The sequence below is a fragment of the Manacus vitellinus genome, unplaced genomic scaffold (genome assembly GCF_001715985.3).
Source record: "Manacus vitellinus isolate BGI_N305 unplaced genomic scaffold, ASM171598v3 scaffold_20_pilon, whole genome shotgun sequence".
NCBI classification, from domain to species: Eukaryota; Metazoa; Chordata; class Aves; order Passeriformes; family Pipridae; genus Manacus; species Manacus vitellinus.
The window spans coordinates 1,148,962-1,172,156 of NW_021939471.1; the positions used below are offsets into that span (position 1 = coordinate 1,148,962).

Consider the following 23,195-nt stretch of genomic DNA (forward strand, 5'->3'; position numbering starts at 1 on the left):
AAGGCAAGGCAAGGCAAGGCAAGGCCCACTGTGAGGCCGCATATGTATCTGGCAGCTGATGTCCCCTCCAGCAGCATTTACTCAGACACAATGCCATGGGACTGTACCTCAAGGCCTGCTTCACCACGTGGACCGCGGGATCCCGGCTCGCCTCCCGGGCCAGGATCACCCTGGGGAAGAAGTAAAGAAGGGTCAAATATTTCCTGAGCAAGGCTGGCGATGTAGCCCCTGGTGTTCAGGGGCTGACCCTCTCGTCAGGCACAGCCCTGCTAAGCAGGGGACACGGAGCAGGCAGAGTGTCAGCTCCTGCATGCCTGGCAGGGGTGTGGGAGGGGGATGCTGACCCTGCGGACAGTACGGGAAGTCTGCTTACCGGTTCCCCCTTCTCTCCTTTGGTCCCTGGCACTCCTTTTGGTCCAAGGTCACCTCTTGCTCCCTGCTCGATAGAAGGAAAAACAGATCCAGTATGGAGCACATCTGGATGTGCTCAGGCAGAGGCACTGCTGCATCACAAACACATGCCTGCCTGGCCTGGGAGAGCATCCTCTAAAGGAGCAGCTCAGTGCAGAGCAAATAAACAGTGTTTACACAGGCATTAACTAAGAAAAAAGAAGTTCTGCAATGAATTTTTCAGATGGTTTCAAATGGAGATGGGCTTGGGAGATATAGCCAGGCTCTGCAGCTGCAGGGAAAAGCCCGGGCAGCTGCTGGGAGGACAGGCCCCTCAGCCATTAACCCAGAGGGGTGGGAGACAACTCCTTGGCATTTCAGTCAGTACAAAAAAAACAGGTGATGGAGAGAAACACACTCACCTTGGGTCCCGGCAGCCCTTTCTCACCCTTGTCACCCTGAAAAGGAAGAGGAGGGAGAGGTCATCACCCGACCAGTACTGGCCCTGCAATGGGCACACCCAAAGTCTGCACTGAGGGGTAAGAAGCTGAAGAACAGGTGTAGCTTTAGGCTGGTGGTTGGGGTGGTGGGCACAGCCACCTCCTCACCTCCATGAGGGAGGCTGAGGTCCCCAGCACCTCTGCCATGAGACTGATGGAGCTGTGGCTAGGTTCAATCCTGGTGTTCAACCCCCTTTCTCCTCATCACAGGCACCACTCCCTGATCATTTTCCTTCCTTTTCCCTCTTCTTTCAGGCTGCTGAGCTCCACTCTCAACATCCACCAGGACAGACTTCCTTGTGTGCTGAATGAGGAGTACATACCTGTGGCCCTCTGGGTCCAGGGTAGCTAAAGCCAGGTCTGCCTCTGTCACCCTTTGGTAGGGAAAAAAAAAGATCCATGAGATACCAAACCCAGCCTTTCTGACCTTGTGAAGCCTGGTGTGACAGCCATTTTTGTCTTCTCTCTGGGCGAGACACCACCAGGAGCCAAGACTTCTACATCTGGCCCTGAAGTATTGGGAATGGCTGCGTGGAGCAAAGATTTGCAGGGTCTTGGGGATGTCACATGCGGGGGGTGCCCCTGAATCTCTGCAGGGTGAGGGGGGTAATCAGACCTGCCTTGGCTAGAGCAAGAGCAACATCTCTGCCCCATAGGGAGGCTCAGGTCTAATTCTGTTTCCAAGGCACAAAAGTTTCTGCAGTGGAAACTGCCTTTCCCCCCCCCCATAAATAAATAAATAAATAAATAGGAACACCACCCTTTCAAATACAGAGTTTTGTTCATGAACTTTACCTTTGGTCCTGGTGGTCCAGCGTCACCTCTTGGGCCCAGGTCACCAGGGTCCCCACGTGATCCCTGAAGGATAGTTTTGTGGAGAGCAGGGGGAGTTGGTGAGAATGTTCCCTGAGGGACCATATCTCTTCTCCCGGCCACCCAGGTGACTGTGCTGGAGAACCCAGCTCTTGAGACGGTGCTGCAGGACCATCTCCCTTCCCGATGAGTTTACTGTGATAGTGACTGTCTCAGCACTTGTGTTCCCATGTCCTGTAGAGCCACATGGATGTCACAGCACTACTGTCACAGTGGGGTGCTGGACTAATCACAGGCCCAGGACGAATGGATGCTTGTGGAGTCCTATCTTCCCTCTCCCCCCCAGTGACCCACCCTGAGGGTCCTTTCCATATTGTCATAGAAACACCTGGGACCAAGAGTGATGGAGAAGCAGTGACTCCTGGGTCTTGAGACTTCTCCTTGCACTAGAGGCTATTCAGGGGCCTCTGGGCTAATTTTTGAGCCTTCCTGAGAAAAAGTCATGCAGGTCAGTGCAGGAGGGTCAGTGCAGGCAGCTTATGCCAGTAGAGCAAGCTCTCACTGCAGAGGGAGGACAAGGTCACACAGATGCCCAAGCATGACTTACTATCCTGCCTGGCTCTCCCACAGCACCTGGAGGACCTCGAGGTCCCGGCAATCCTTGGTCTCCCTGTACAGCAAAGAAAGACACAAGAACATACAGAGGCAGATATGCATAAGGAGGGAAGTCCGGCAAGCTGCCCCGATGGCAGCAGTGCTCCCCTTCCTCCTGGCTCTCACCAATCCCTGCCCCATGCTTACCCTTGCTCCTTTGTTTCCAACCTCACCAGGCAGACCACGAGGACCCTCTGGACCAGGATCTCCCTGTGAAGAGGGTAAAGATATTCCTGGTCAGGGATGCCTCCAATGCTGTCTGTCTCCAATGCCATATGGAGTGAGAAGGCCTGATGCCCTTCTCAGATCTGGTGGTTCTTGGCTTGAAACAGTGTCAGGGCAGCGGGCCCTCTGAATGTGTCTCTTAACCTTGAACTTCAGTGCCCTTCACCTCCCTCCTGGACCAAGCCCTTGAAGAGGTTGTGCCTGATGCCAGCAGGGCAGGCAGTGGGCACAGTCGGAGCACAGCACAGTGGGATCTCTGATTCCCAGCTCTGCTGATGGACACTGCATGGCTGGGCAGTAGCAGATCACACACACCAGTCCCACCCATCTCGGGTTCTTTTGCAATGGTCTGGGCACTTGCTTTACTCACCCTTTCTCCTGCGCCCCCAGGAGTGCCCTTGCTGCCCTTCGTCCCTGGATCTCCACGTCGACCCTTGGCAGATACAGGAAGTCACATAAATGGAGTGAGAAGATGGATGTTACAGATGTCCACAGTGACACCTGGTTGCCCAACCTCCTCCCCCTGGGCCTGGGGGATGTATGCCTGCCCCCTTAGTGAGTGTGTGCCTGGCAGCAGGGGAGCAGGGATGCCCATGCTTCCTTTTGGGAAGACACAGCCACACTGTTCTTTCACCACAGTGACCACAAACACTCCTGGTTCATTCCCTCAGGGTTAAAGACTTTGATTTACTTCCAGCTCATCCAAGGTTGCCTTCCCCACAAGGACACAAGCTGGCTGGGCTCTTGTCCCGTGGTGCTGGTGGAGCTGTGCCAGGGAGCATCGTCTCCAGACCACTCCCCAAAATTTGCAGTGCCCCATCATATTAACTTCGGTCTGTGTGGCACCAGTGATAATGTGACACTGCCCTTTTCAGAGAGCTCTACCATAATGGCCATCAGATCTTGACTCTGTGAGCTCCTGAGAAAAGCCAGAGGTTTGGGGAACTTGCTAGAGAACAGTTTGCTGGAGAAAAAAGGCCAGGCCTTTGTGGGAACACAGGATGCTTCTCTAAGGTGAAATGGTTAGCATGGTTAACCATTGAAATGGTTGAAATGGTTAACAAATGGTTAGTATTATGGGAGTACTGCTCTATGATGGGAGAGACAAGAGGAGATCAGCATCTGCACATCTTTTGGGATGTACACGGCAGGGCATGCAAACTGAACAGGGGAGTTTCTCAGTGCTCATCCATGGAACTGCATCAGGTTCCCGTGGTGTGCCCACTGTCCAGAGACCTATTCAGACACTTACAGGCTCTCCTTTGGGTCCAGGGGATCCTGCTTCACCTTTCGTTCCCTTGTTTCCAGCAGGCCCTTGAGCTCCAGTATTGCCTGGAAGTCCCTTGGAGAAGAAAAAGAAATAGTTTGTTGGAAGAGAAGTCAAGGTGCACACCCCTCCTTTTGCTGTGTCAAGCAGTCCACCTCGAGCAGAGGTGTGTATGAGCACCCAGCTTCTGCTTCCACACACTCTACATGCCCAAATATCACTGCTACGAGCATGGGCTCCAGCCTTGGAGTAGTGTGATGCTCTATCACCTTCCCTCCATCAGTTGAACCTAGGCTTGTCATCTGTTCCTTACAGCATCCATCCTGCCCTGCCCAAGGCCAGAGGGGCTATCTCAGCCCCATGCCTGGAAGTGTTCAAGCCCAGGTTCAGGGCAGTTGGAACTGGATGACCTTTAAAGTCCCTTCCAACCCAAACCATCCCGTGATTCTACGAATGGATCGGACAGGAAGATAAACCATTCCAAATCCGTCTGCTTTTCTCTGCTCTGGATGAACGCTCAAGACCCATCCTTGTTTTGCTCTGGGCAGCTGCAGGAGCGCTGTGTGGTCCCCTCTCCCATTTCCCATTGTACCGGTGGGGACACATATGGTGGGAGAGCTCCCTCAACCACCTGGGGGCTTGTGCATTCTCAGTGCTGGTGGGCTAAGCAGCAGGATCATCAGAATGCCCTGGCATGCAGCCACCTTTGAGCAGGGTCATGCAGTTGATTCTGCTCCAGCCCCGTGCCACATGGAGCAGACCACAGAAAGACACACTGGAGGCATTTGAACGCTGCATGAACCTACCGGGCTTCCTTTTTCTCCTGGAGGTCCTGTGGGTCCACTGCGACCAGGCCGGCCAGGATCTCCCTGAAACAGGTAGAGAGCAATGGTCATTGCCTGCCTCAGCAGCACGCTGCACCATGAGCAGCCCAAGGAGCAGGGTCAGCAAGGCTCTTCCCTCAGCTCCTGTGCCTGGTGATGGGATCCAGACCCCAAGGTCTAGGGGCTCCATGAGCAGCGTAGGATTTAGGAGTAAATACAGGGAATGGTGTTTAGCTGTCCCCACTGGTGGCCTCTGCCCACACTCAGCTGTCTGTCCAGAGCAGTTGTACCTTTATGCCTGCATCTCCTCTTTCACCTTGGTCTCCTGCATCTCCTGGGTAGCCATCAAGGCCCTGTGGAGGGAAATGACAAAGAACCACACATTTCACAGTGGGAACACTTTCCCTGCAAAATAAATAAAATTTCTAATAAAATAAATTTTCTAAGCCAGTGCTTAGAAAGTTGCTCTAGAGACCAAAGTAATTTTTGCTTGTTGCAGTGTGGATGAAAGGGGCAGCTCCTCCTCTCTCTGTGGAGGGGAGGGACACTAGGGGCTCCCAGCTTACTTATACATGGAAAGGAGGCACAGAAAAATCAGGCTGCGCTCCCCATTCCAGGGATCCCAGCTCTGGAATCAGATCAGCTGGCAGGAAAACAGGCCAGTAACCTCTCATTGGCCATCTCTCTACATATGTAACTCAATCAGCAGCTACACAACTGATGTGCTGATGAGTTTGATGGGTTCCTACCTTGTCACCAGGGTCACCCTTGCATCCCGGTGGTCCAATTCTCCCCAGCTTGCCCTGGAGAGATTGCATTCAAAAGAAAAAGACTGAGAAGTTGTAGGTGTCTGAAGGAAAACACAGCTTTTCTGGTTAACAGTTAATAATTTTTAGCATCATCTGCTGACCTTACCTGTCATCAGCTAGATAATAAATAGCAAGTGTATTCCTTAAACAGAAGTGGGCTGTGCAGAGACAAGTGGAGAAGGAGAGAGCAGTGTAAAGCTCTGAGTGGCAGTGGGAATTCAGGCATGCTCATCCTGCACATGTGCCCTGGGTGATGGAAACATCCCTTGAGGCTGGATTTGGTGGTCACTCATGTCCACGGTTGTCCTCTCCCATGCATCTCATGTCAAAGCAGCTCAGGTGTGCAGCAACCACACTGCCTGAGGGATGCTGTGAGAGAGGGACTGCCGTGCTCCCTGCCCCAAAACAGCTTTGTCATCAGTGCTGAGACAGCTTGTCCCGGATAGAGAATGGGGGAGACTGAAGGGCTTTAGTGTTTTGGAGAGTGGAGGGGACTGAAGGTTGGTTTTGAGCTTCAGCAGGCATTTGAGGAATGGGAAGAAGTGCTATTACCTCACAGGTATATTGGGCTGGGTATATGAGATGGCGCAGAGCAAAGCCAGCATGTGATGGCCAGTGGACAAAGCCAGGGACTTTGTTGCGAGGCCCCTGAACTTGGCTTTAGGGCTTTAAGACTAAGAACAAGCAGTAGTTAAGAGATGAAATTTCAGATTCTGTGACGAACTGCCTTGAAAAGCAAATTGCTACAAAGCTTTCTGTGTCCGTGTCCTGTAGGGGTCACTAACACCAAGGTAAGGTATCAACACACAAGTTACCCAGCCGTATCACCTCCTCAGCCTGAGCACAGAGCAGGTCACACATCCAGGTTCTGCAGAGAGCTTGCTGACAGAAGGACAACACTTAACGGCATGAAGCTGTGTTGGAAGGGATTAGGTTTAATATTAGGGAAAGGTTCTTCCCCCAAAAGGGAGGTTGGGCACTGGCACAGGATCCCCAGGGCAGTGGGCACAGCCCCAAGGCTGGCAGAGCTCAAGGAGTGTTTGGACAATGCTTTCAGGCACGTGGTGGGATTGTTGGGGTGTCCTGTGCAGGGCCAGGAGTTGGACTCGATGACCCTTGTGGGTCCCTTCTAACTCAGGATATTCTATGATTCACTTCTACAACCTGAGTTACTTCGTGTATTTCTACAGGACATGCAGAATAGTGTGCAAATAAGGTCACAGAAACCTCAGTCAGAACAGAAAGCCAGCGTGTGGCATAGGAGAAACTAAACAGCCCGTGGGGTTGAGAGAGGGTAAAGAAATGAAACAGCAGCAGCGACGTTATGGGGTTGCTACCAGTGCTCCCGGTTACCTTCTGTCCATCAGTGCCGTTCCTGCCTGCCAAACCAGGGGCACCCTGGGATCAAGGGGGGGAAAAAAAGAGGGATTTATTAACACACACTCCAAAGGTTGGTAGCTGGAACAACATGCAAGTTAGAAAACGTCTTTTCTTACCCTCCGTCCGTCGGATCCGATTTCTCCCTGTGAGAAAAACAGGACAGGAAGTGAGGCACTGCCTACACCCCCCACCCATCTGCATCCTAGAATCATCACCACTTTACCGCACCGTGAGCAATGCCTGAAGGAGGAGACAGGCTTTGGGATGCCCTTGGAAATCCCTCCCCATGGCTGCAATTATGGTGTTACAGGGTTGTTGTCCTTCCCCATTACAGTTAATCTCTTTGCATCAGAAAGGAGCACAGCCTCTGCCAAGTGCCCAGCCAGTGATTCTGTCTCTTCTTTCTCACCTTCTCTCCTTTCAGCCCTGGGACACCCTAGACAAAGAAAAGACAAACAGAAAAAAAAAGAAGAAAATTGCTGTGTTAGCGCCTGGGAAAGCACCAGGAAGAGAGGCAGCAGAGCGCAGGGATCTGGGCTGGGAAATGGGCAGGTGAGAGGGAGAACCAAAGCTCCCCCTTCTTTACCATGCAAAGAGCTCAGCCGTTGGCTATGGGATTCTTACCTTGGGACCAGGATATCCGATGGGACCTTCAATACCTGGGTCACCCTTCAGGGAGGAAGACACGGAGAGTTAGCTTGACGTCATCAGAGATGTAGCCCCAGCAAAGGGAGGGGAGGATTTTCCCTCAACTCACCTGTCGTCCCTTCAGCCCAGGGGAGCCTGGCTCACCCATGTTCCCCTTTGCACCCTAAGGAAAGAAAAAAACGAATGTAAGTCCAGCCTTGGTGATGACTGAGAAAATGGCAGTTTCTGGGAGCATCCTGCTCCCTGCAGCTGCTCGAACCGAGCAGGACCTCCTTCATTCTGGGGAAGTCAGGGAAAGACTGTATGGGGACGGGAGCACACAGAGCTGGGGCAGGACAGTGGGACACTGTGCATGTGAGAGCTCTGCTCCTGAGAGTGGGAAGCTCAGGGACAGCTGCTGCCTCGCTCCTGCTGTCCTTGGGTGCTGGAGGTACACAGCAAATGCTCGGGTGTCCCTCTGCACTGCTGGCAGCCTTGGCACAGACATGGGCACACCAGTGCTGGCTGTGTGTTACTGTGTCTCTCAGGGCCAAGACAGATGCTGGTGAGTTATTTACCACCTGAGGGTTACTTGAGAAGGCAACTGAGCTGGGGTCTAGGGCATGCTGCAGTGGTTGTGGCAGGCACGGGCATTATTGTCTTTCCCACAGCTTAGAGCAACTTACCTTCTGCCCTCGGTATCCCTTGGGACCAGGTGGACCTGCAATCTCCAGGCAGCTCATCTTGTAGCACTTTAATACAAGGAATTAAACAGGAGGTGTTTAATTAAACAGCATGCCACTGCTTCATGTGCATCCAAAACCCAGCTCATCTCTGCATCCGTAGCTTTCCACACACCTCTTCTCATGAAGTCAGGGCTAAAATCTACTGTGGTTCCAGCTGTGCCAGGGCTGGGGTAGCACCAAGCACCCTGAGAAGTGCTGCCCATCAATTAAGAGCAGAAAGTTTCCATGAGCAGGTTCATTACAGCTTGGCTCTGGGCCCAGACAGGAAGAACAGGACTGCCAAGCATCAGAGGTGGGGGGGGGCTTGCTCACTGGGGTCCTCAGGGCACAGGCATGCCCTTTGGACCATCACCTGCATACTCCTCCCTCTGTATACCAAACCCTGTCCCTGTGGTACCAGCAGGGCAGGAGCTTCAGCTTGCACAGCACCTACAGAACAGGAACATGGTTCCAAAGTGATGAAACCAGTCTATACCATGGACCTGAACTCATTACAGGTGAGGGGGAGGCAGGGAGGGAGTCCAGTGTGGCATTATAACCACTGGATAAGGGAATGTGCCCCCAGACTCTGCACTGATTCACAGGTGGGCAGAGACTCATCCCACAGAGGTCCATGCTGTTTTGGGGTACAAGCTGGTCTTCTCTAATTGAGGCAACTTAAACCTATGTCGTGTGGCACCGGCATAAAGATGCTGCTCACTTACCTCACCGTAGGCTTCATGTTTCTGCAAAGGAGAAAACAGGATGAAGAGAATCAGTTAAGGTGGTCAGCCCCGAGGGAAAGACAGCATCCCACCCCTCCTCGAAGGGCTGTGTGATGGTGAGGTAAGCGAGGTGGTAAAGGCCCCATGGCTGCAAAGATGTTCTCAGCAGAGCCCCCCATTAACAGTGCCTCATATGTGGGGTCTCAGAGACTACGCTGATGGTGAGCATGTGTCTCAGTGTGGCACACTCTTCCATGTGCCCCTGGATGTGGAGCAGGATGGGGTATGGGTCTGGTCTTCAGCAAGAGCCAGGACTAGGGTGGCAGCCTGCCCAGACGTGCCAGGAAACAAGAGGCACAAACCAAGGGGTCCCGGGCAAGTACCAGAAAGAAACTCCATTTTCCCTGCTAGAGGTGCTCTCTAGAGCCCTGCCAAAAGCCCAGCACAGGGGTAAATGATCCCCACGTCCAGGCAATGTGTCTCTGTGTGGCACACTCTTCCATGTGCCCCTGGATGTGGAGCAGGATGGGGTATGGGTCTGGTCTTCATCAAGAGCCAGGACTAGGGTGGCAGCCTGCCCAGACGTGCCAGGAAACAAGAGGCACAAACCAAGGAGTCCTGGGCAAGTACCAGAAAGAAACTCCATTTTCCCTGCTAGAGGTGCTCTCTAGAGCCCTGCCAAAAGCCCAGCACAGGGGTAAATGATCCCCACGTCCAGGCACTGCTTCTCTTGTCCCCCCCGCCTGCCCATACCATAGCTTGGATGATCCTGTCAATGGTGTTGACGTCGATGTCCAGCGTGTCCCTCTGCGTGATGGCGTAGTTGTTGCGGTACAGCTCGTGCGGCAGGTTGGCAATCTCCCGCAGCCCCTGCTCGTAGACCTTCTCGCTGGGGGCCACCGCGAAGAGCCTGATCCCCATGTCCCGTGCCCTCTCGGCCTGCACCTTCATCCCCCCGCAGGGGCTGCCGGTGACGTGGCCGTCGGTGATGACCACGGCAAAGTTCACGCCGGTGGCCATCTGGGTCTGGATCTGCTGCGTCATGTTGGAGATGGCGCAGTCCGTGAAGGTGCCCCGGCCAAGGTAGTTGATAGCGGACAGCCTGGGCAGGTAAATGTCTTTGCTACTTGTTAAAGGGCTGTAAATTTCCACCACATCTGAGTAATGGAGCCCACCAAACTGCCAGGTGATGTAGACTTGGTTCTGGTAGAGCTCGCTCTCCAGTTTGTCGATGAACACAGGGATGAACCGCTTTATTTGGTCCACAAGGCTCTGGATGGGCACAGTCTGCAGAGCAACGCTCTCTGAGGTGTCAATGATGAAGTAGACATTGATGGGGCAGTTCCTCTTTTCTGCATGGAGACAATTATTCAGATCATGTCAGAGCACTTCATGCACCCCCCTGCACTGTCCCCCAGAAACCTGGACCAAGTGCAGTCCTGGAAAAAGCACAAGTCCCACGTAGGTCTAGGGACTTGTCAGTCACAAACTGACATCTGTGTTTGTGTTAGGTGGCTCCCCAGTGCCCAGGACTTCTAAATTCTAAGATCTGCTACAGAACCACAAAATCCTTAAGGTTGGAAAAATCCTCTAAGATCATAGACTCCAACCATTAACACAGCACTGCTCAGTACTGAATCAATCTTGAAAATCTTGGGTTTTTTTGTAGAAGTCAGGTTGGACAAGTAAATCACCTCTGCATTGCAACTGAAAAGTGATGAAATCATCACATCTAAAGCGAACAATTTTATGGCATCAGACAGAGAGCTGAGTGCTGGAGACTGAACTGGTGTTTGTCACTGTATCTGCTGGGAGAGCCCACCACTGGCAGACCCCATCCAGCTCTTCCATCTCCACTGGCAGACCCCAGCTCTTCCATCTCTACCCCTCTGCAGTCCAATGCAAACCCAGAATTGTGATTTTGGGTGGAGGACAGTGTTCTCTACAGATGGATTGTTACCACAGGAGTGCAAAGGGGCAGGAGAGGCGGAATGCCCCACTGTCAGTTCCTTGCAAGCAGGTTCTACAACTCATCATGGCCACTGCTTTTGTTAAAATTGCTGCCCATAAAGGTGACCCAAATTATTTGGGTTAATACCTGCACAGGCAACAGGACTGACATCTCCATTGTCCACATCAAGCTGAGCGTGGAGAGGAACTAGAGCCACGCAAAGGAGAGTGGAAAACAAGGCTTGTCGGAACATCTCAGCAGTCCCTCAGGGTATTCAGATGCCTGTGGGAAAACACAAGTTACATGTTAAACATGATGCACAACCTCCTAACTCTGCTGGGATGACAGAAGCCAGTCAATGCTCCTTGAAAACCCTGTCTGTGACAAAGAAGACTTCTCTTTCACTGGGACACATCACTGGGCCACTAATGTAGATTTTTATACTGACTTGAAAGCTAGGTGTTTAAAATATTTCCTTTACTGGAGCATGAATTATTTAAAACTGCTTTAGCTTCTCTGCCAGGGAGGGATTATGTGGTGGAACTATGGAGAGTGCATCAGGACCTTCCAATTCCATGCTTTCTCTCCAGGTGTGTGCCTGACCACCCCATGCCCGTGCTGGCTCCATCACCCCTGATCCACACAGATGCACACATCCATGTTCCTCTCTCTTCACCTGCCTGGCCAGACCACCAGTGTATGTGCATGCAGCAGGTCCTTTCCACCTCCAACTCAGAGTGGCTGCAAAGCTGTTTGTAAAGAGACATGACTGTGGCCTCATGAAGGAACATCTCTTCTATGGGGAAAGGCTGAAAGAATTGGGATTGTTCAGACTAGAAAAGAGCAAGCTCTGGGGTGACCTTATAGCACCTGCCAGTGCCTAAAGGGACTCCAAGAGAGCTGGAAAGGGACTTTGGACAATGGCCTGGAGTGACAGAATAAGGGGGAATGGCCTCACACTGCCACAGAACAGGGTTAGATGGGACATTAGGAAGAAATTCTTCCCTGTGAGGGTGGTGAGGCCCTAGCCCAGGTTGCCCAGAGAAGCTGTGGCTGCCCCATCCCTGGAAGTGTTCAAGGCCAGGCTGGACAGGGCCTGGAGCAACCTGGTCCATGGAAGGTGTCCTTGCCCATGGCAGGGGGTGGGACTGGATGGGCTTTAAGGTCCCTTCCAACCCAAATCATTCTGTGATTCTGTTAAGTCTCTGCATATGTCACAAGTTTTGTTGTGCTGCAGAGAACAGAAGGGGTATTGTAAGGATAAAATACTTTAATGTTAAAGGGGTGTTTTAGTTAAGATCAAGACTTCATCCCTCTAAACTTACTGCGGGCTTTCCTTGTCTTGTTTGCCCTCCATAAAACAGAGCTGCAGGAGACCCCAATCTTCTGGAGGGCACAACAGCTTGGTGCCTTCAGACAGCACCATTTTAGAGCCAGCCTTTAGCTGAGGAAGATGGAGACAATAACTTTTGGAGAGGCTGGGAGTGCTGAAGGCTTTGGCCAAGTGTCTGACTCATCATCCCGACCCGGGTTTAATCACCTCCCTCTCTCCCTCCTTCCCTCCCTCTGTGTGTGTGGGTGGGAAGGCGCCCTACTGCAGAGCTGCTCTCCAGGCAGAGCCGTGGTGAGCAGTTAACCTGCACAGGCAACCAAGGCCAGCTCTGGCACAGGATGGCCCCTGCCTGTGGCCCTCGGGGCTTGGGTCTGGGTCAGTGAAACACCATGACCTTGGGCTCTGCATGGTCAGAATGGAGAGGCAGGAACACGACACCTCAAAACACCAGATACAACTCACTTCTCTGTGGTCCTCTTGCACAGTCTCCTCTATTCCACTCTGCACCTCGAGCTACATTAGTCTTCTGCTCCACCAGCATCCCTCTGATATTAACCTCAGTGCATACACAGTGGGGCAGCTGCTGGGAACTCCCCTGCCCACTAATGGCTCTCCGAGTCTAGGGTGGGCAATGGTGCCTATTTTGTTATCCTCAGCTGCTGTGATGCTGTTGCAAATCTCATAACATTTGACATTTGACTTAAAGTCTCACCTGCTGCTGCAAAACGCTGAGATGGAAATCTCAGATTTCAACAGTATTTCAGACTAACTTTTTTTCTGGATGTTGAAGGCAATTTTTGAAAACACACAGCCCAAAAAACTAATAGAAAGAGCAAACTGGGAGCTGACTGATTGTGTCTGACTACTTGGGTCTGCCCATCTTGTTCTTCCTTGACCCTTCTCTCTCTGCCACAGTAGGATATTGTTCCTACAAGGCCTTCTCTCAGTATTTGTATTTTTGACTGATTAATTTCTTTCCCCATGAGATGCACACTAGAGAAAAAAAACAACAGGGAATCTCAAGCAGTTGGTCCTCTGAACGGATTTTGAAGGCACTACTTTGCACCATCCTCCCTGTATCAGGGTGTATGCTCAGGTGCTCAGCAGAAAAATGCATGGCCTTTGCTGTTCCCACACTCAGATCCCAGGTGACCTGGTTGTTACACACATAACTGAAAAACACATGGATTTATCTGGACAGAGACTGCAAGAAAAAGCGGCCTTGCAGGAGGACCTGAGTTCTCTGCTTACTTCTCTTCCCACCCCGAGCAACTGAACCAAATGTAATATTATGGCAGACAAATTACTTGCAATGACTGAAATGTGCCAATTATACCTGGCTTATTTGCAGTCTCACACCTGATTATCAGATAAAGCAGATTCTAATGCAGTAGAGAAAGGTCACCTCATGTACCTGGCAAGGCAGAGCCATGGTCTGACTGATATTTCTGAAGTTCTTCCTAGTGCACTGTGTATTTCTCCTCCAATACCAGAACACCTGAGCAAATTGATCCCAAATTCATGAAAATTTAGATGCTCTGCTCTCTAAGCTAACTCTGCCTTCAAGAAGATTATTTAAAGTCACACAAATTAAAAGCCACACAAACAGCTTACTCTCATGAAAGAAGAATTATGCTGGCTACGGCTAAAATATGCAGAATAAAGGTTGAAATCTCCCTGCTGCTCAAGCCCAATGTTTTCCATGGCCATGCCCAGCAGGCACTGCCTGTGGTGCCATTCACTTGTGTATGCAGCATTTTTTCCACTCAAATGTTTGCTAAATAAAACTGGAAAAGAAAAATATGTCCCATTTGGAACAAAACTCTTACGAATGCACCTCCTCTTCCTCCTTGTTTGTGTGTCCATGGTTTGCACACTGCACAAGGAGGGAATTTCAGTGTTAGTTGCTGGCACTACCCAAACGTGCCCTGTAATTTAGTCCCTGGGCAGAGCACCCAGAGGGAAGGCTCCCCGACAGCTACAGGGATCCCAGATATTCTCCATGTCTCCTAATGTAACTGTCCTGGGATTAAAGCCAGGGAAAGCCTGGGCTGCAGGAAGGCTGGGGGGAGGAAAACCCTGCCACCAAGTGCAACGAGCTCGCAAGCAATCCTGAACGTGCTGTTACCTCCCAAAGCAGAGGAGCCTGTGCTGATGTAATTCAGCAAAACTAGGAGGCATGGGCCACAGGTTAGTCTAATTCATATCTTCCAAAATCCCCAAAATCAAAGGGGAATCACACAGCAGATCAGTTGCTCTGCCCTGCTACCCCTGCTGCCATCATTTCAGCGTCGCTGCTGAACTCAGCTCAATTACCCCAGAGAAGACTTTGGTTCAATAAACCCAGCCCTTCCCCCCTGAGGGATTTTCTACACCTCTGGCCCTGGCAGATGCTAGATTGTGGCCCACACTGCTTGCACCTGAAAAAAAACCAAACTCTTGGAAAAACGCCCAAAGTAGCCAAGAGCTGAAAGTAAAGGAAAAATATATATTCTTTTATAGCAGGTACTGTCTAAACACGATGTGCCTGAAGTGGGCACCTTGCTGGAGAGCCAGCGAACAGCAGCAGGCACAGGATGGAATTTCAGAGGGATTTATGTTATTCCCAGTTGGGCATCTGTCAGTAAGTAGCTGCATGACTGCTGTACGAGGAGAGAAAAATTCTGCCTACCTGGAAAATGGGGTCATCAAAACTTCTCCTCCAAAACCCCTCCGAAACGTAAGGAAAAAAAGACTTTGTGGAGTGGCTGGTGTCAGAAAGACTCCCGCATCCCCGGCTGTAGGGTGGCTCCGGGCTCTGGGTGCCGGGATGTGCGGGGTGAAGGAGCGGGAGGAGCAGCGGAGGCGTCTCCAGCCCAGTCCCGCTATTCCCTGGCCGTCTGGAACTGCCCTCTGAGTTCCTCCTCCTCCAAAATCAGGCAGAGTCTCATTTGCAGTAGCTCCAGACATCCACGGAGAGTCACTGTGGGTCTACCGAGACCTGGGAGGATCCCCTCCCATCCGCTCTCCCCCCCCCCCCCCCGCCCCCAGCTCGGGCTGGGCTGGGGCGAGGTTGTCCCCTCTGGAGCTGAAGGCATCTTTGTTTTACATAAAACTGGAAGTCTTATTTTTCCATGATGAGAGGCCTCTTTTCGTGGTTGGCATTGCTGCCCCACATATTTATACCATCAAATAGTGTTTCTCTTTCTTCCCTCCTGCCGTCCTACTCCTCTTTCCATCCTAGTAACGTGTCCTGACTGGAACAAATAAAAAACAAGAGCGTTTCAAAAAAGAGCAGCTTGCATAGAATCACAGAATCATTGCCTTTGCAAATATCCAAGTCTTGGTCAGAGTCATCCAAGTCTGAGTATTGCCTGTTTCTATTGATTCTTTTCTGGGTTTGGGTTCATAGAATCATGGAATCATAGAATATCCAGAGTTGGAAGGGGCCCACAAAGATCATTGAGTCCAGCTCCTGGCCCTGCACAGTTGAACACCAGAATTCCCACCATGTGCCTGGGACTGTTGTCCAAATGCTCCTTGAAATCTAGGGTTTTGTTTTTATTGTATTTTTATAATTATTTTTAATTTCACACGCTGTTTTTTTTTCTCTGCTAAATGAAAAATGGGGCAAATATCCCAACAACAAATATGGAGAACAGCAATGACTTTCAGGAACATGACCTGTTATCCCTTGAGCTATAACTTTTTCTCCAAACTTCTGTGTAAATGGACAGTGTGAAGGTACCAGGATCAGGCCACAGCTGCCACAGACAAGGCAATTGCAATGAGGAAACACAATTTAACTCTTATTTCACTCTACTGACTGCCAAGTAGTGACAAAAATGAAGGATGTGTCTCAAAAGATCTCAGAGTAAGCTGCTAACCCATCAGCCCTGATGGACAGGAACACATTGCTCAGGCTCTTGGTGTTTGCAAAAACACCTGAACTACATGTGAAAATAATAAACACAATTCTGTTTCATTGCCAGTGCTTACAAAGGTGCATTTCTAGAGTATCCTGTGTCAGCATCTTCACCAAGAGTTCTCTGGTGTAACTGGCAGTGTTGGGTTTATGGTTAGACTCGATGATCCTACAGGTCTTCTCCTACCTCAATGATTCCATGATTCTGTGATACTCGAGTAGCACCTATGGAAACCACAGCTGTAAGCCAGAATTTTATGGGCCTGTTTTCTGTTCATCTCAAAGCCCCGTGACAGAATCAGAACTAATTCTGGAGCAAGTGGTCAGCGAAGAATAAACATACCTAAGAAACAAGGAATTTTTCAATGATTCCTTGGAAGAGCATAAGAATGATTTTGTGGGGCTGCTGCTTTCCAGGGACTCTCCTGCAGCTCTAAATGGGATGGTCCCTTTTCCTCAGGAGCATCATCAGTGAAAAGGGGGGGGGGTCCAGCTTCTGATGGCAGTGATTTACCAGACAGTACATGAGAAGTCTAATCTCCAACCATCAATCTCTCAAACCATCCATCTCTCAAACCATCCACCTTCCAGTAATCCAGTGAACATGTCACCTTCCAAGCCATTTCTTCTGCTTGCTTTACTGCAGTGTCCAAGCTCTGTTACATTCATGAGTACCAATCAACGCTGCTAACCCACCTTCAGTACAGATATTTCTAGGTAGATCTGCCCCTGCAGAAGCTGTTTCTCCAGCAGAAAGCCTTATCACAACCAACTGTAAAGCACATCTTTCTCTTGCATTGCTGGTGAGAGCCCGAGGTGTGGGAAGGAGCAGAGCATGGACCCACACCTCCATATCTCCCTCTTCCTCCTCCCAGACAGGTGAGCACTGTCTTTTCCCTGCAGTTTCTTGAGTGAACAAGACTTTTAACTTTCTGTGTGTGCTTGTTGAACTTTCTCATGTCAAATCAAAACCTTTCCTTGCAGCTTGACATGACATAATGCATTGTCCCTGTGATGATTCCTGTATAGTTCATGGAACAACCCCCTAGTGCATATTTTCCCTCCGTAAAAAAGGCAAACTTGGTCTTTCTCCCCTAGCTGGGTATCCATTTTCATGACATTTGTAGGAATATCATAATCTTCACACCATTGTCATCTGGCAAGTTCCTGTCTTATGCTGGGGCAGAGGTGGTGAGGCAGCAGTTTGTCTTGTTTACACACAAACTGGGACAAAATAACCTCAGAACATGCTGCTTCTTTTTTCTGGATAAGTTGGGCTTTTTTACAATCTTTACAACTGGTGGCATTAAAGGTCTGAGCTAGTTCTCTGTAATTGAGGTTTTTTTCTTACAAATGGGCTTAGAACATAGGAAGCTCTGGAGGAAAATGGATGTTGGGGCAGGAACCTTTTGAGACAGTACCAAAATTTTATCTAGTGTCTTCTTTCTTCTTAGTGAAGGGACTCGAGGTGAGCAAAGACAAATCTTTCTGTGTGCAGTGATCCTCTTTTATACATATAAATATGTATATATATTTATATATGTATAAAATATACCTATATATCTCATATCTATCTATCTATCTATCTATCTATCTATCTCATATACCTATGTATCTCATATATATATATATTTATGGAGGTCTGTCCAGGTGAGCAGTCACTCCCCTTCACTTATGGGAGCTCCATTCACTATCTCTGTCCTCTCTTTAGCTCCTCTTCCTAATCCTCAAATAAATTCCCTTTCTTTTTTTTTCTCTCTTCAGTGGAACTGCAAATTTCATGTAAAGATTTTTGCAGAGAATGTGCATCGGTGTGGATTAGTTGCTCACCCCCTTTGGTGGGTGTCTATCTGACCCACAAATTATTATTGCTGCTCACAGAACAAACCAGATACTGAACAGATATTTAGCATCCCATTACATTTTAAATGGAGAGAGAGGAAATGGAAGAAGATGAAGAGTAGAAAGAAAGATGCTGGACTGTCTGCTCTCCTCTATGACTGTATAGAGTTTGAAGTAAGGCACAGATGGCTACTAGTGCATTTATCTCCCCCTGTAAACTTAAATGTGATTTATGGTATGTTTGGTTGTTCTTTTGTAAACTGTGTATCTCCTCCTTTTTTTTCCTTTCACATCTGACTTGTAACCCCAAATAAAATGTGATCTCCTTGTTTTAAACCACGTGCGTACATCTGAAACAGCTTTATGGGTTCTCTGCAAAAGAGCTACTGTAGTTTCTTTGTGTCTGTCTGCAACTGCATCCACCCTTCATGGGATTCTGACATTGTGCAGTTGTTTCCGAGGGTCTTGTTTTCTAAATGTGAGCAGAGAACCGAAAATGAGGCCAAGATTGTTAAATGCTTAGTGAAAACAATGACTGCTGGTTTTCAAGTGTTTGTAAGTATGTGGCTGAGATTCTCAGCATTTTCACTCTTGACAAACAGAAGGATGGATTTTATGTCCTTTTATAGTTGCCATTTTCTGAAATTCTAGTGTCCTTGTCCCAGAACCAAGGAACGGTTTGGGTCGGAAGAGACCTTAAAGCTCAACTCATTCCACCCCCCAGGGACACCTTCCACTAGACCAGTTTGCTCCAAGCCCTGTCCAACCTTGAACATTTCCAGGGATGTGACTTCCTGAATCAGTTTGTACAGTGTGTTTGTATTCCTTCACCTCAATAGGCAAACCCCCGCTCCTCTGAGGTTCAGGGTTGTAATTCTGCTCTTCGCCTTGCTGACTTCTCTCACCACCTTTAGTGCCACAGCCTTGTAGACCCTGTGGACAGTGCTGCTTCCATCCTTCCCATTTTCAGCCAGTTCCTCTCTGTGTTCGTGCAGTGGGTCCAAAAGATCCTCTCTCTTACTTGGTTCATTCAGCACCTCCATCAGGAAACTGCCTTCAAACCATTCAAGAAGCCTCTTGGGGTAGTCATGCCCAGCCATGCTGCTCTCTCAGGCCTATGGCTGTGAGGATTTCTCTGAGTGCCTGAAGTAAACTTCATCCACCTCCTCACCTTCATCAGGTGATCTCCATCAGACTCCTACTACAACATACCCTGTGCTGGGCCATCTTCTGAGCGCAGACTTGGCGGACCCCGAGGCATCCAAGTCAGGTCTTGCTCATCCTTGCCAGTGCCCAGGAGAAGATATCTATTAAAAAAACATATTACAAAAAAAAAAAAAAAAAAAAAAAAAAAAGAAAGAAAAAAGTAAATGAACTTATTTTTCTAGAATAACCCAGGTCATGCACATGAGCAACAGCCCCCACTGAGTTTGACATTCTCGAATTGCAGTAAAATGAGGCACAAAGGGGAATCTCTCTGAAGAAAAAAGTAAATGTTTTGATACCATATTTTAGCAGCATTTCCTGGGATTTAGGCCATTAAAGCCAAGTGCTCCAGGATGTTTAGAGAGTCCTCATGAACACATACGTGCAATCTGAGGCTTTGCATACTTTTTTGTATTTTAATATCCCAGTGTTAACTTTTAAGTCCCCCATGCTCATGCAGTTCTTATTTACTTAGCACCCAGTTTTTATACACAGCATTCTCATGCTCGTAAACTGTTGTTTGCTAACACATAAGGGAGGACTGTTTGGAGTTTCTAGAATTTTATTATAAGCAGCCCCAAGGTTTCCCCAGCCTACAGCACTTTTGAAGCCTTGCTAGGCACAGGCCCATTGTGCGTGTTTTTTCCCTGGAGCTCAAGATCCTTAGAGGATGAAACATCCCAGGGCTCTGTGTTGTTTAGATACGGTTGTGAGAAAGCCTCCTTCTCCATAATTTCTAATAATCCTCCTGAAACAGTTATTTAGATCCCACTAGTGTGGAGACCCTTGCTCGAAGATTTGTTTCCCCTCTGCTTGAGATTTCTCTTCTCAGGGTTTGGGGATACTGGCCTGAGGATGCTCCAGGGCTCCTGTGCCAAGTTGCACAATTTTTTTAGGTCTTTGAAGTAATTAAGGCCATATTTATGAACCTATTGGTATTTTACCTTCAGGTGCTCAGTCCAAGCTTATTGTCTAGTCAGCTTTTCTATGGTGGCTCACCTCTCCTGCAGCTGATTTCTCCTGACAGGTGAATTCCCAGGGCTTCCAGCAGACCATTTCCTGGTCTCCTTACCACCATGCATTGGTTGGAAGAGCTGTGTCAGGCATTTCAATACCAGGGGAAGTGAGGCTGCCCAGGGCTCTCCCAGAGGTGCCAGGTAGCACCAACACAAGACCATATGTGAACACAACAAGCAAAAAATTTAGGTTTAGGTTGAATATTAGGAGAAGGTTCTTCCCTCAGAGGGTGCTGGGCACTGAACAGGCTCCCCAGGGCAGTGGTCATGGCCCCAAGGCTAACAGAGCTCAAGGAGTGTTTGGACAGCAAAACCAGGGATGTGGTGGGATTGTTGGGGTGTCCTGTGCAGGGCCAGGAGTCGGACTTGTGGGTCCCTTGTGGGTCCCTTCCAGCTCAGGATATTCTGTGATTCTATGAAGAATGGGTGAAAGAGAGCAGAGAGAGTGAGGAAAGCATGGGCTGGAACCCTTTCTCCCAGCATACTTCCCCTTTTACCAGTTTCCCAATCCATGCTTTTTGATGCTTTCACCTCTTGCAGCACATTTTTTTCCAGGCAGCCAGTCAAGACAGTTGAGTCCCAAAACTTGTTGACTCATTGAGAAGAGCCTTTGCATAGCGAAGCAACTGCATTCCAGCTCCCTGGCAGGGCAGGACCTCAGAGTGGTGTCTGATGCCTCCGTGGTCTGGAGTATCTTTGTGAAGATTTCAAAACACCTTTAGTTTCACAGCCCTGGATAGGGAAAAGAGTTGAAACAGACAGTTTGTGTCTTTGGGGCTTTGCAGTGCAATAGAGCGAGAGCACAACGACACAGCTGCATTTGTTTTATTTTCTTGTCACCAGAGAAACAAGAAGGAAAAATTTGCAGTGGTGTTTCCATGAAATTAAGAGAAAAAAAACCCACATAGTTTATAGAGGAAACCTCATGCCCCTCCCTAACTTTATACTAGTGATGGTTCAAAAAAAAAAAAGTACATTTTTGAACTTAGTCACATCCCACCCCACCCACGGTCCTTAACGCCATGTACAGACCTAAGAAAGAAATTTCATTTTCCTTCCTATCTAAACATTTGCTGGAGCCTGGAGGTACTGCACACCCTTGCCACCCCCTCCTGAAATGACTACTCTGGCTAAGGTTACAAATAAAATAGAGACTTTCTCTGTTAGGTTTCAGCTAACTGCATGAATAATATTCCCTCGAGACATACGCATTATGTTTAACTGTAAATCTACTGGGGGACACTTTTGCAATGACTAATGGGTATAAATAGAAAGGTAAGGAATTAATTAGTGCCTTATACTGGGAAAAGAGGGGGCTGAAAGGGAGCAGATAGGGGAAAAAAAAGGCTTTTTCTCTGAATGTGGAGTATAGCAGTGTGGGCTGCTGGGCTGGAAGGAGGCTGGCCCTGGTTCCAGTGACTTCCCTCAGGAGTCTGGTGGCCTGGCAAGGACACCTCAGGGTTCAGTAACTGAGCTGATTTATGTGAAATGTTAATTGTGTCTTTAATCCCAGCTTTGCCTCTGTAACCATGCTATTCTGCCTTTGGGTCTTACAGGAATGTTTCCAACATCAACCCTTGTATTGAGCTGAATCCTTAGGGCAGATTATGTGTAATTCCATTTCAGTGGGACCTGTGAAAAGGAATTAGAAAGGAAACATGTAAAAAACACCAACACTGAAACCAAAGAGAGGGGTTTTACTGGCTTTAGGGACCTGTGATTCAGGTCCTAAATGAAAATCTGTGACTTCAAGGCTGCACCTGGTAACTAAAGATGCTCATCAAGACAAAGCATTAAACTGAGGTTTTGAAAACCCCTAATCCTCACGACCCCTCAGGAGTGGGAGGGCTCAGAGCTGAGCTTCTGCAGTGGTAGGGAACTGTGTTTGGCTGCTGGCGAACAACATCACCCCAAACTCTCTGGAAGACCAGTGCAGTCCTGGAGCAAGGGATTCCATTGCTGCCCCTTTCATGACCTGAACACGGGGCCAAATTTTTCACAGGTCAAACTAATAATAATTTGCAAAATTTTTGCACAGTTTTGTAATCGCAGTGATTTGCAAAATAACTTGAGAAACCCAAATTTTGCAGCTGATTCAACTCTTGATAACAGTGTATGCCACAGGCACACAGATGTGCCTCTGAGTGACAGAGGCCTCTGAAATCTGCGTCCACCTCAATCATCAAGTCAGGAAAGCAAAATCCCAATGCTCCTTCCAGCCCTCCTTGGACTGATTTTATGTGCTGAGCCCTTCCAGGACTTGCTTCCCTCCGCTGGGGTGGAGGCTGCAGGGAGCTCTCCAGGCACCCCTGTTTGGGGAGGACTGTGGGCAGCCACCCAGCTGCTGTTCCTCGGGTTGCTGAGCTCTTCCACTGCTCCGTGGCTGCTGCTTCTCACGTATTTGATGTGAATCCAGGGAACCCTGTGCAGCTCTTCGGCTCAGCTCCCGGGTCACGTAGAGTAGAGTGTTGCTTGTGCTTTTGGCACGGCACTGAACACCTCCCCTTCCCTTACACACATGCTGGAATTCTTGCTTCAACACAAAGCAAGGTCCTCATCCCATTTGCGGCTGTATTGATACTGAAGAAATGTATAATTCCATAATGAATTGTCCTCCTGGCCAAGTACAACACGGCAATAAAATTCCCCTCTCCCGTCAGGTGAACTGAGAAGGAAAATGGTATTTGCACCAATTGTCATAGAAGTTTGAACAGCAGTTTTGGGCATGTAAGAAATGCAATATAATTAAATATGTAATAAGTGGTTAGAAAAAGATTCTTATCTGAGTTAGTTTCAAAGGTCTTACTACAAAGTAAAACAGAAAAACCCCAACCCTATTAAAAAAAAAAAAGTTTTATTAAACTGGTATTCCCCTGAGACAAAGCAAATACTCTGCAGGGCAAGTTAGGAGAGCTATATTCCATCCTTCCTTGGATTCCTTTTTGATGGTACCTTAAATCAAGACGAGATATCAGGGTCACGAGGAAGTTAAAATATTTTTGCC

The 23,195-nt window shown here is 49.0% G+C and overlaps 1 protein-coding gene across 2 annotated transcripts in view; it reads right to left on the bottom strand.

The window, feature by feature from the left end:
* Positions 1–11,146, bottom strand: part of COL6A2 (collagen type VI alpha 2 chain) — a 22,450-nt gene extending 11,304 nt beyond the window's left edge. For both annotated transcript variants that reach the window (XM_029959569.1, XM_029959570.1), the window contains exons 1-21: positions 11,038–11,146; positions 9,693–10,291; positions 8,940–8,960; positions 8,176–8,241; positions 7,620–7,673; positions 7,487–7,531; positions 7,272–7,298; positions 6,979–7,005; positions 6,836–6,880; positions 5,423–5,476; positions 4,964–5,026; positions 4,656–4,718; positions 3,835–3,924; positions 2,953–3,015; positions 2,505–2,567; positions 2,311–2,373; positions 1,686–1,748; positions 1,214–1,264; positions 813–848; positions 374–436; positions 108–170 (exon numbers count right to left, since the gene is read on the bottom strand). In XM_029959569.1, coding sequence (XP_029815429.1) covers positions 108–170; positions 374–436; positions 813–848; positions 1,214–1,264; positions 1,686–1,748; positions 2,311–2,373; positions 2,505–2,567; positions 2,953–3,015; positions 3,835–3,924; positions 4,656–4,718; positions 4,964–5,026; positions 5,423–5,476; positions 6,836–6,880; positions 6,979–7,005; positions 7,272–7,298; positions 7,487–7,531; positions 7,620–7,673; positions 8,176–8,241; positions 8,940–8,960; positions 9,693–10,291; positions 11,038–11,143 — 1,725 coding nt within the window. In that variant the 5' untranslated portion in view covers positions 11,144–11,146. The remainder of the gene's footprint in view (positions 1–107; positions 171–373; positions 437–812; positions 849–1,213; positions 1,265–1,685; positions 1,749–2,310; positions 2,374–2,504; positions 2,568–2,952; positions 3,016–3,834; positions 3,925–4,655; positions 4,719–4,963; positions 5,027–5,422; positions 5,477–6,835; positions 6,881–6,978; positions 7,006–7,271; positions 7,299–7,486; positions 7,532–7,619; positions 7,674–8,175; positions 8,242–8,939; positions 8,961–9,692; positions 10,292–11,037) is intronic.
* Positions 11,147–23,195: the final 12,049 nt, after the last annotated feature.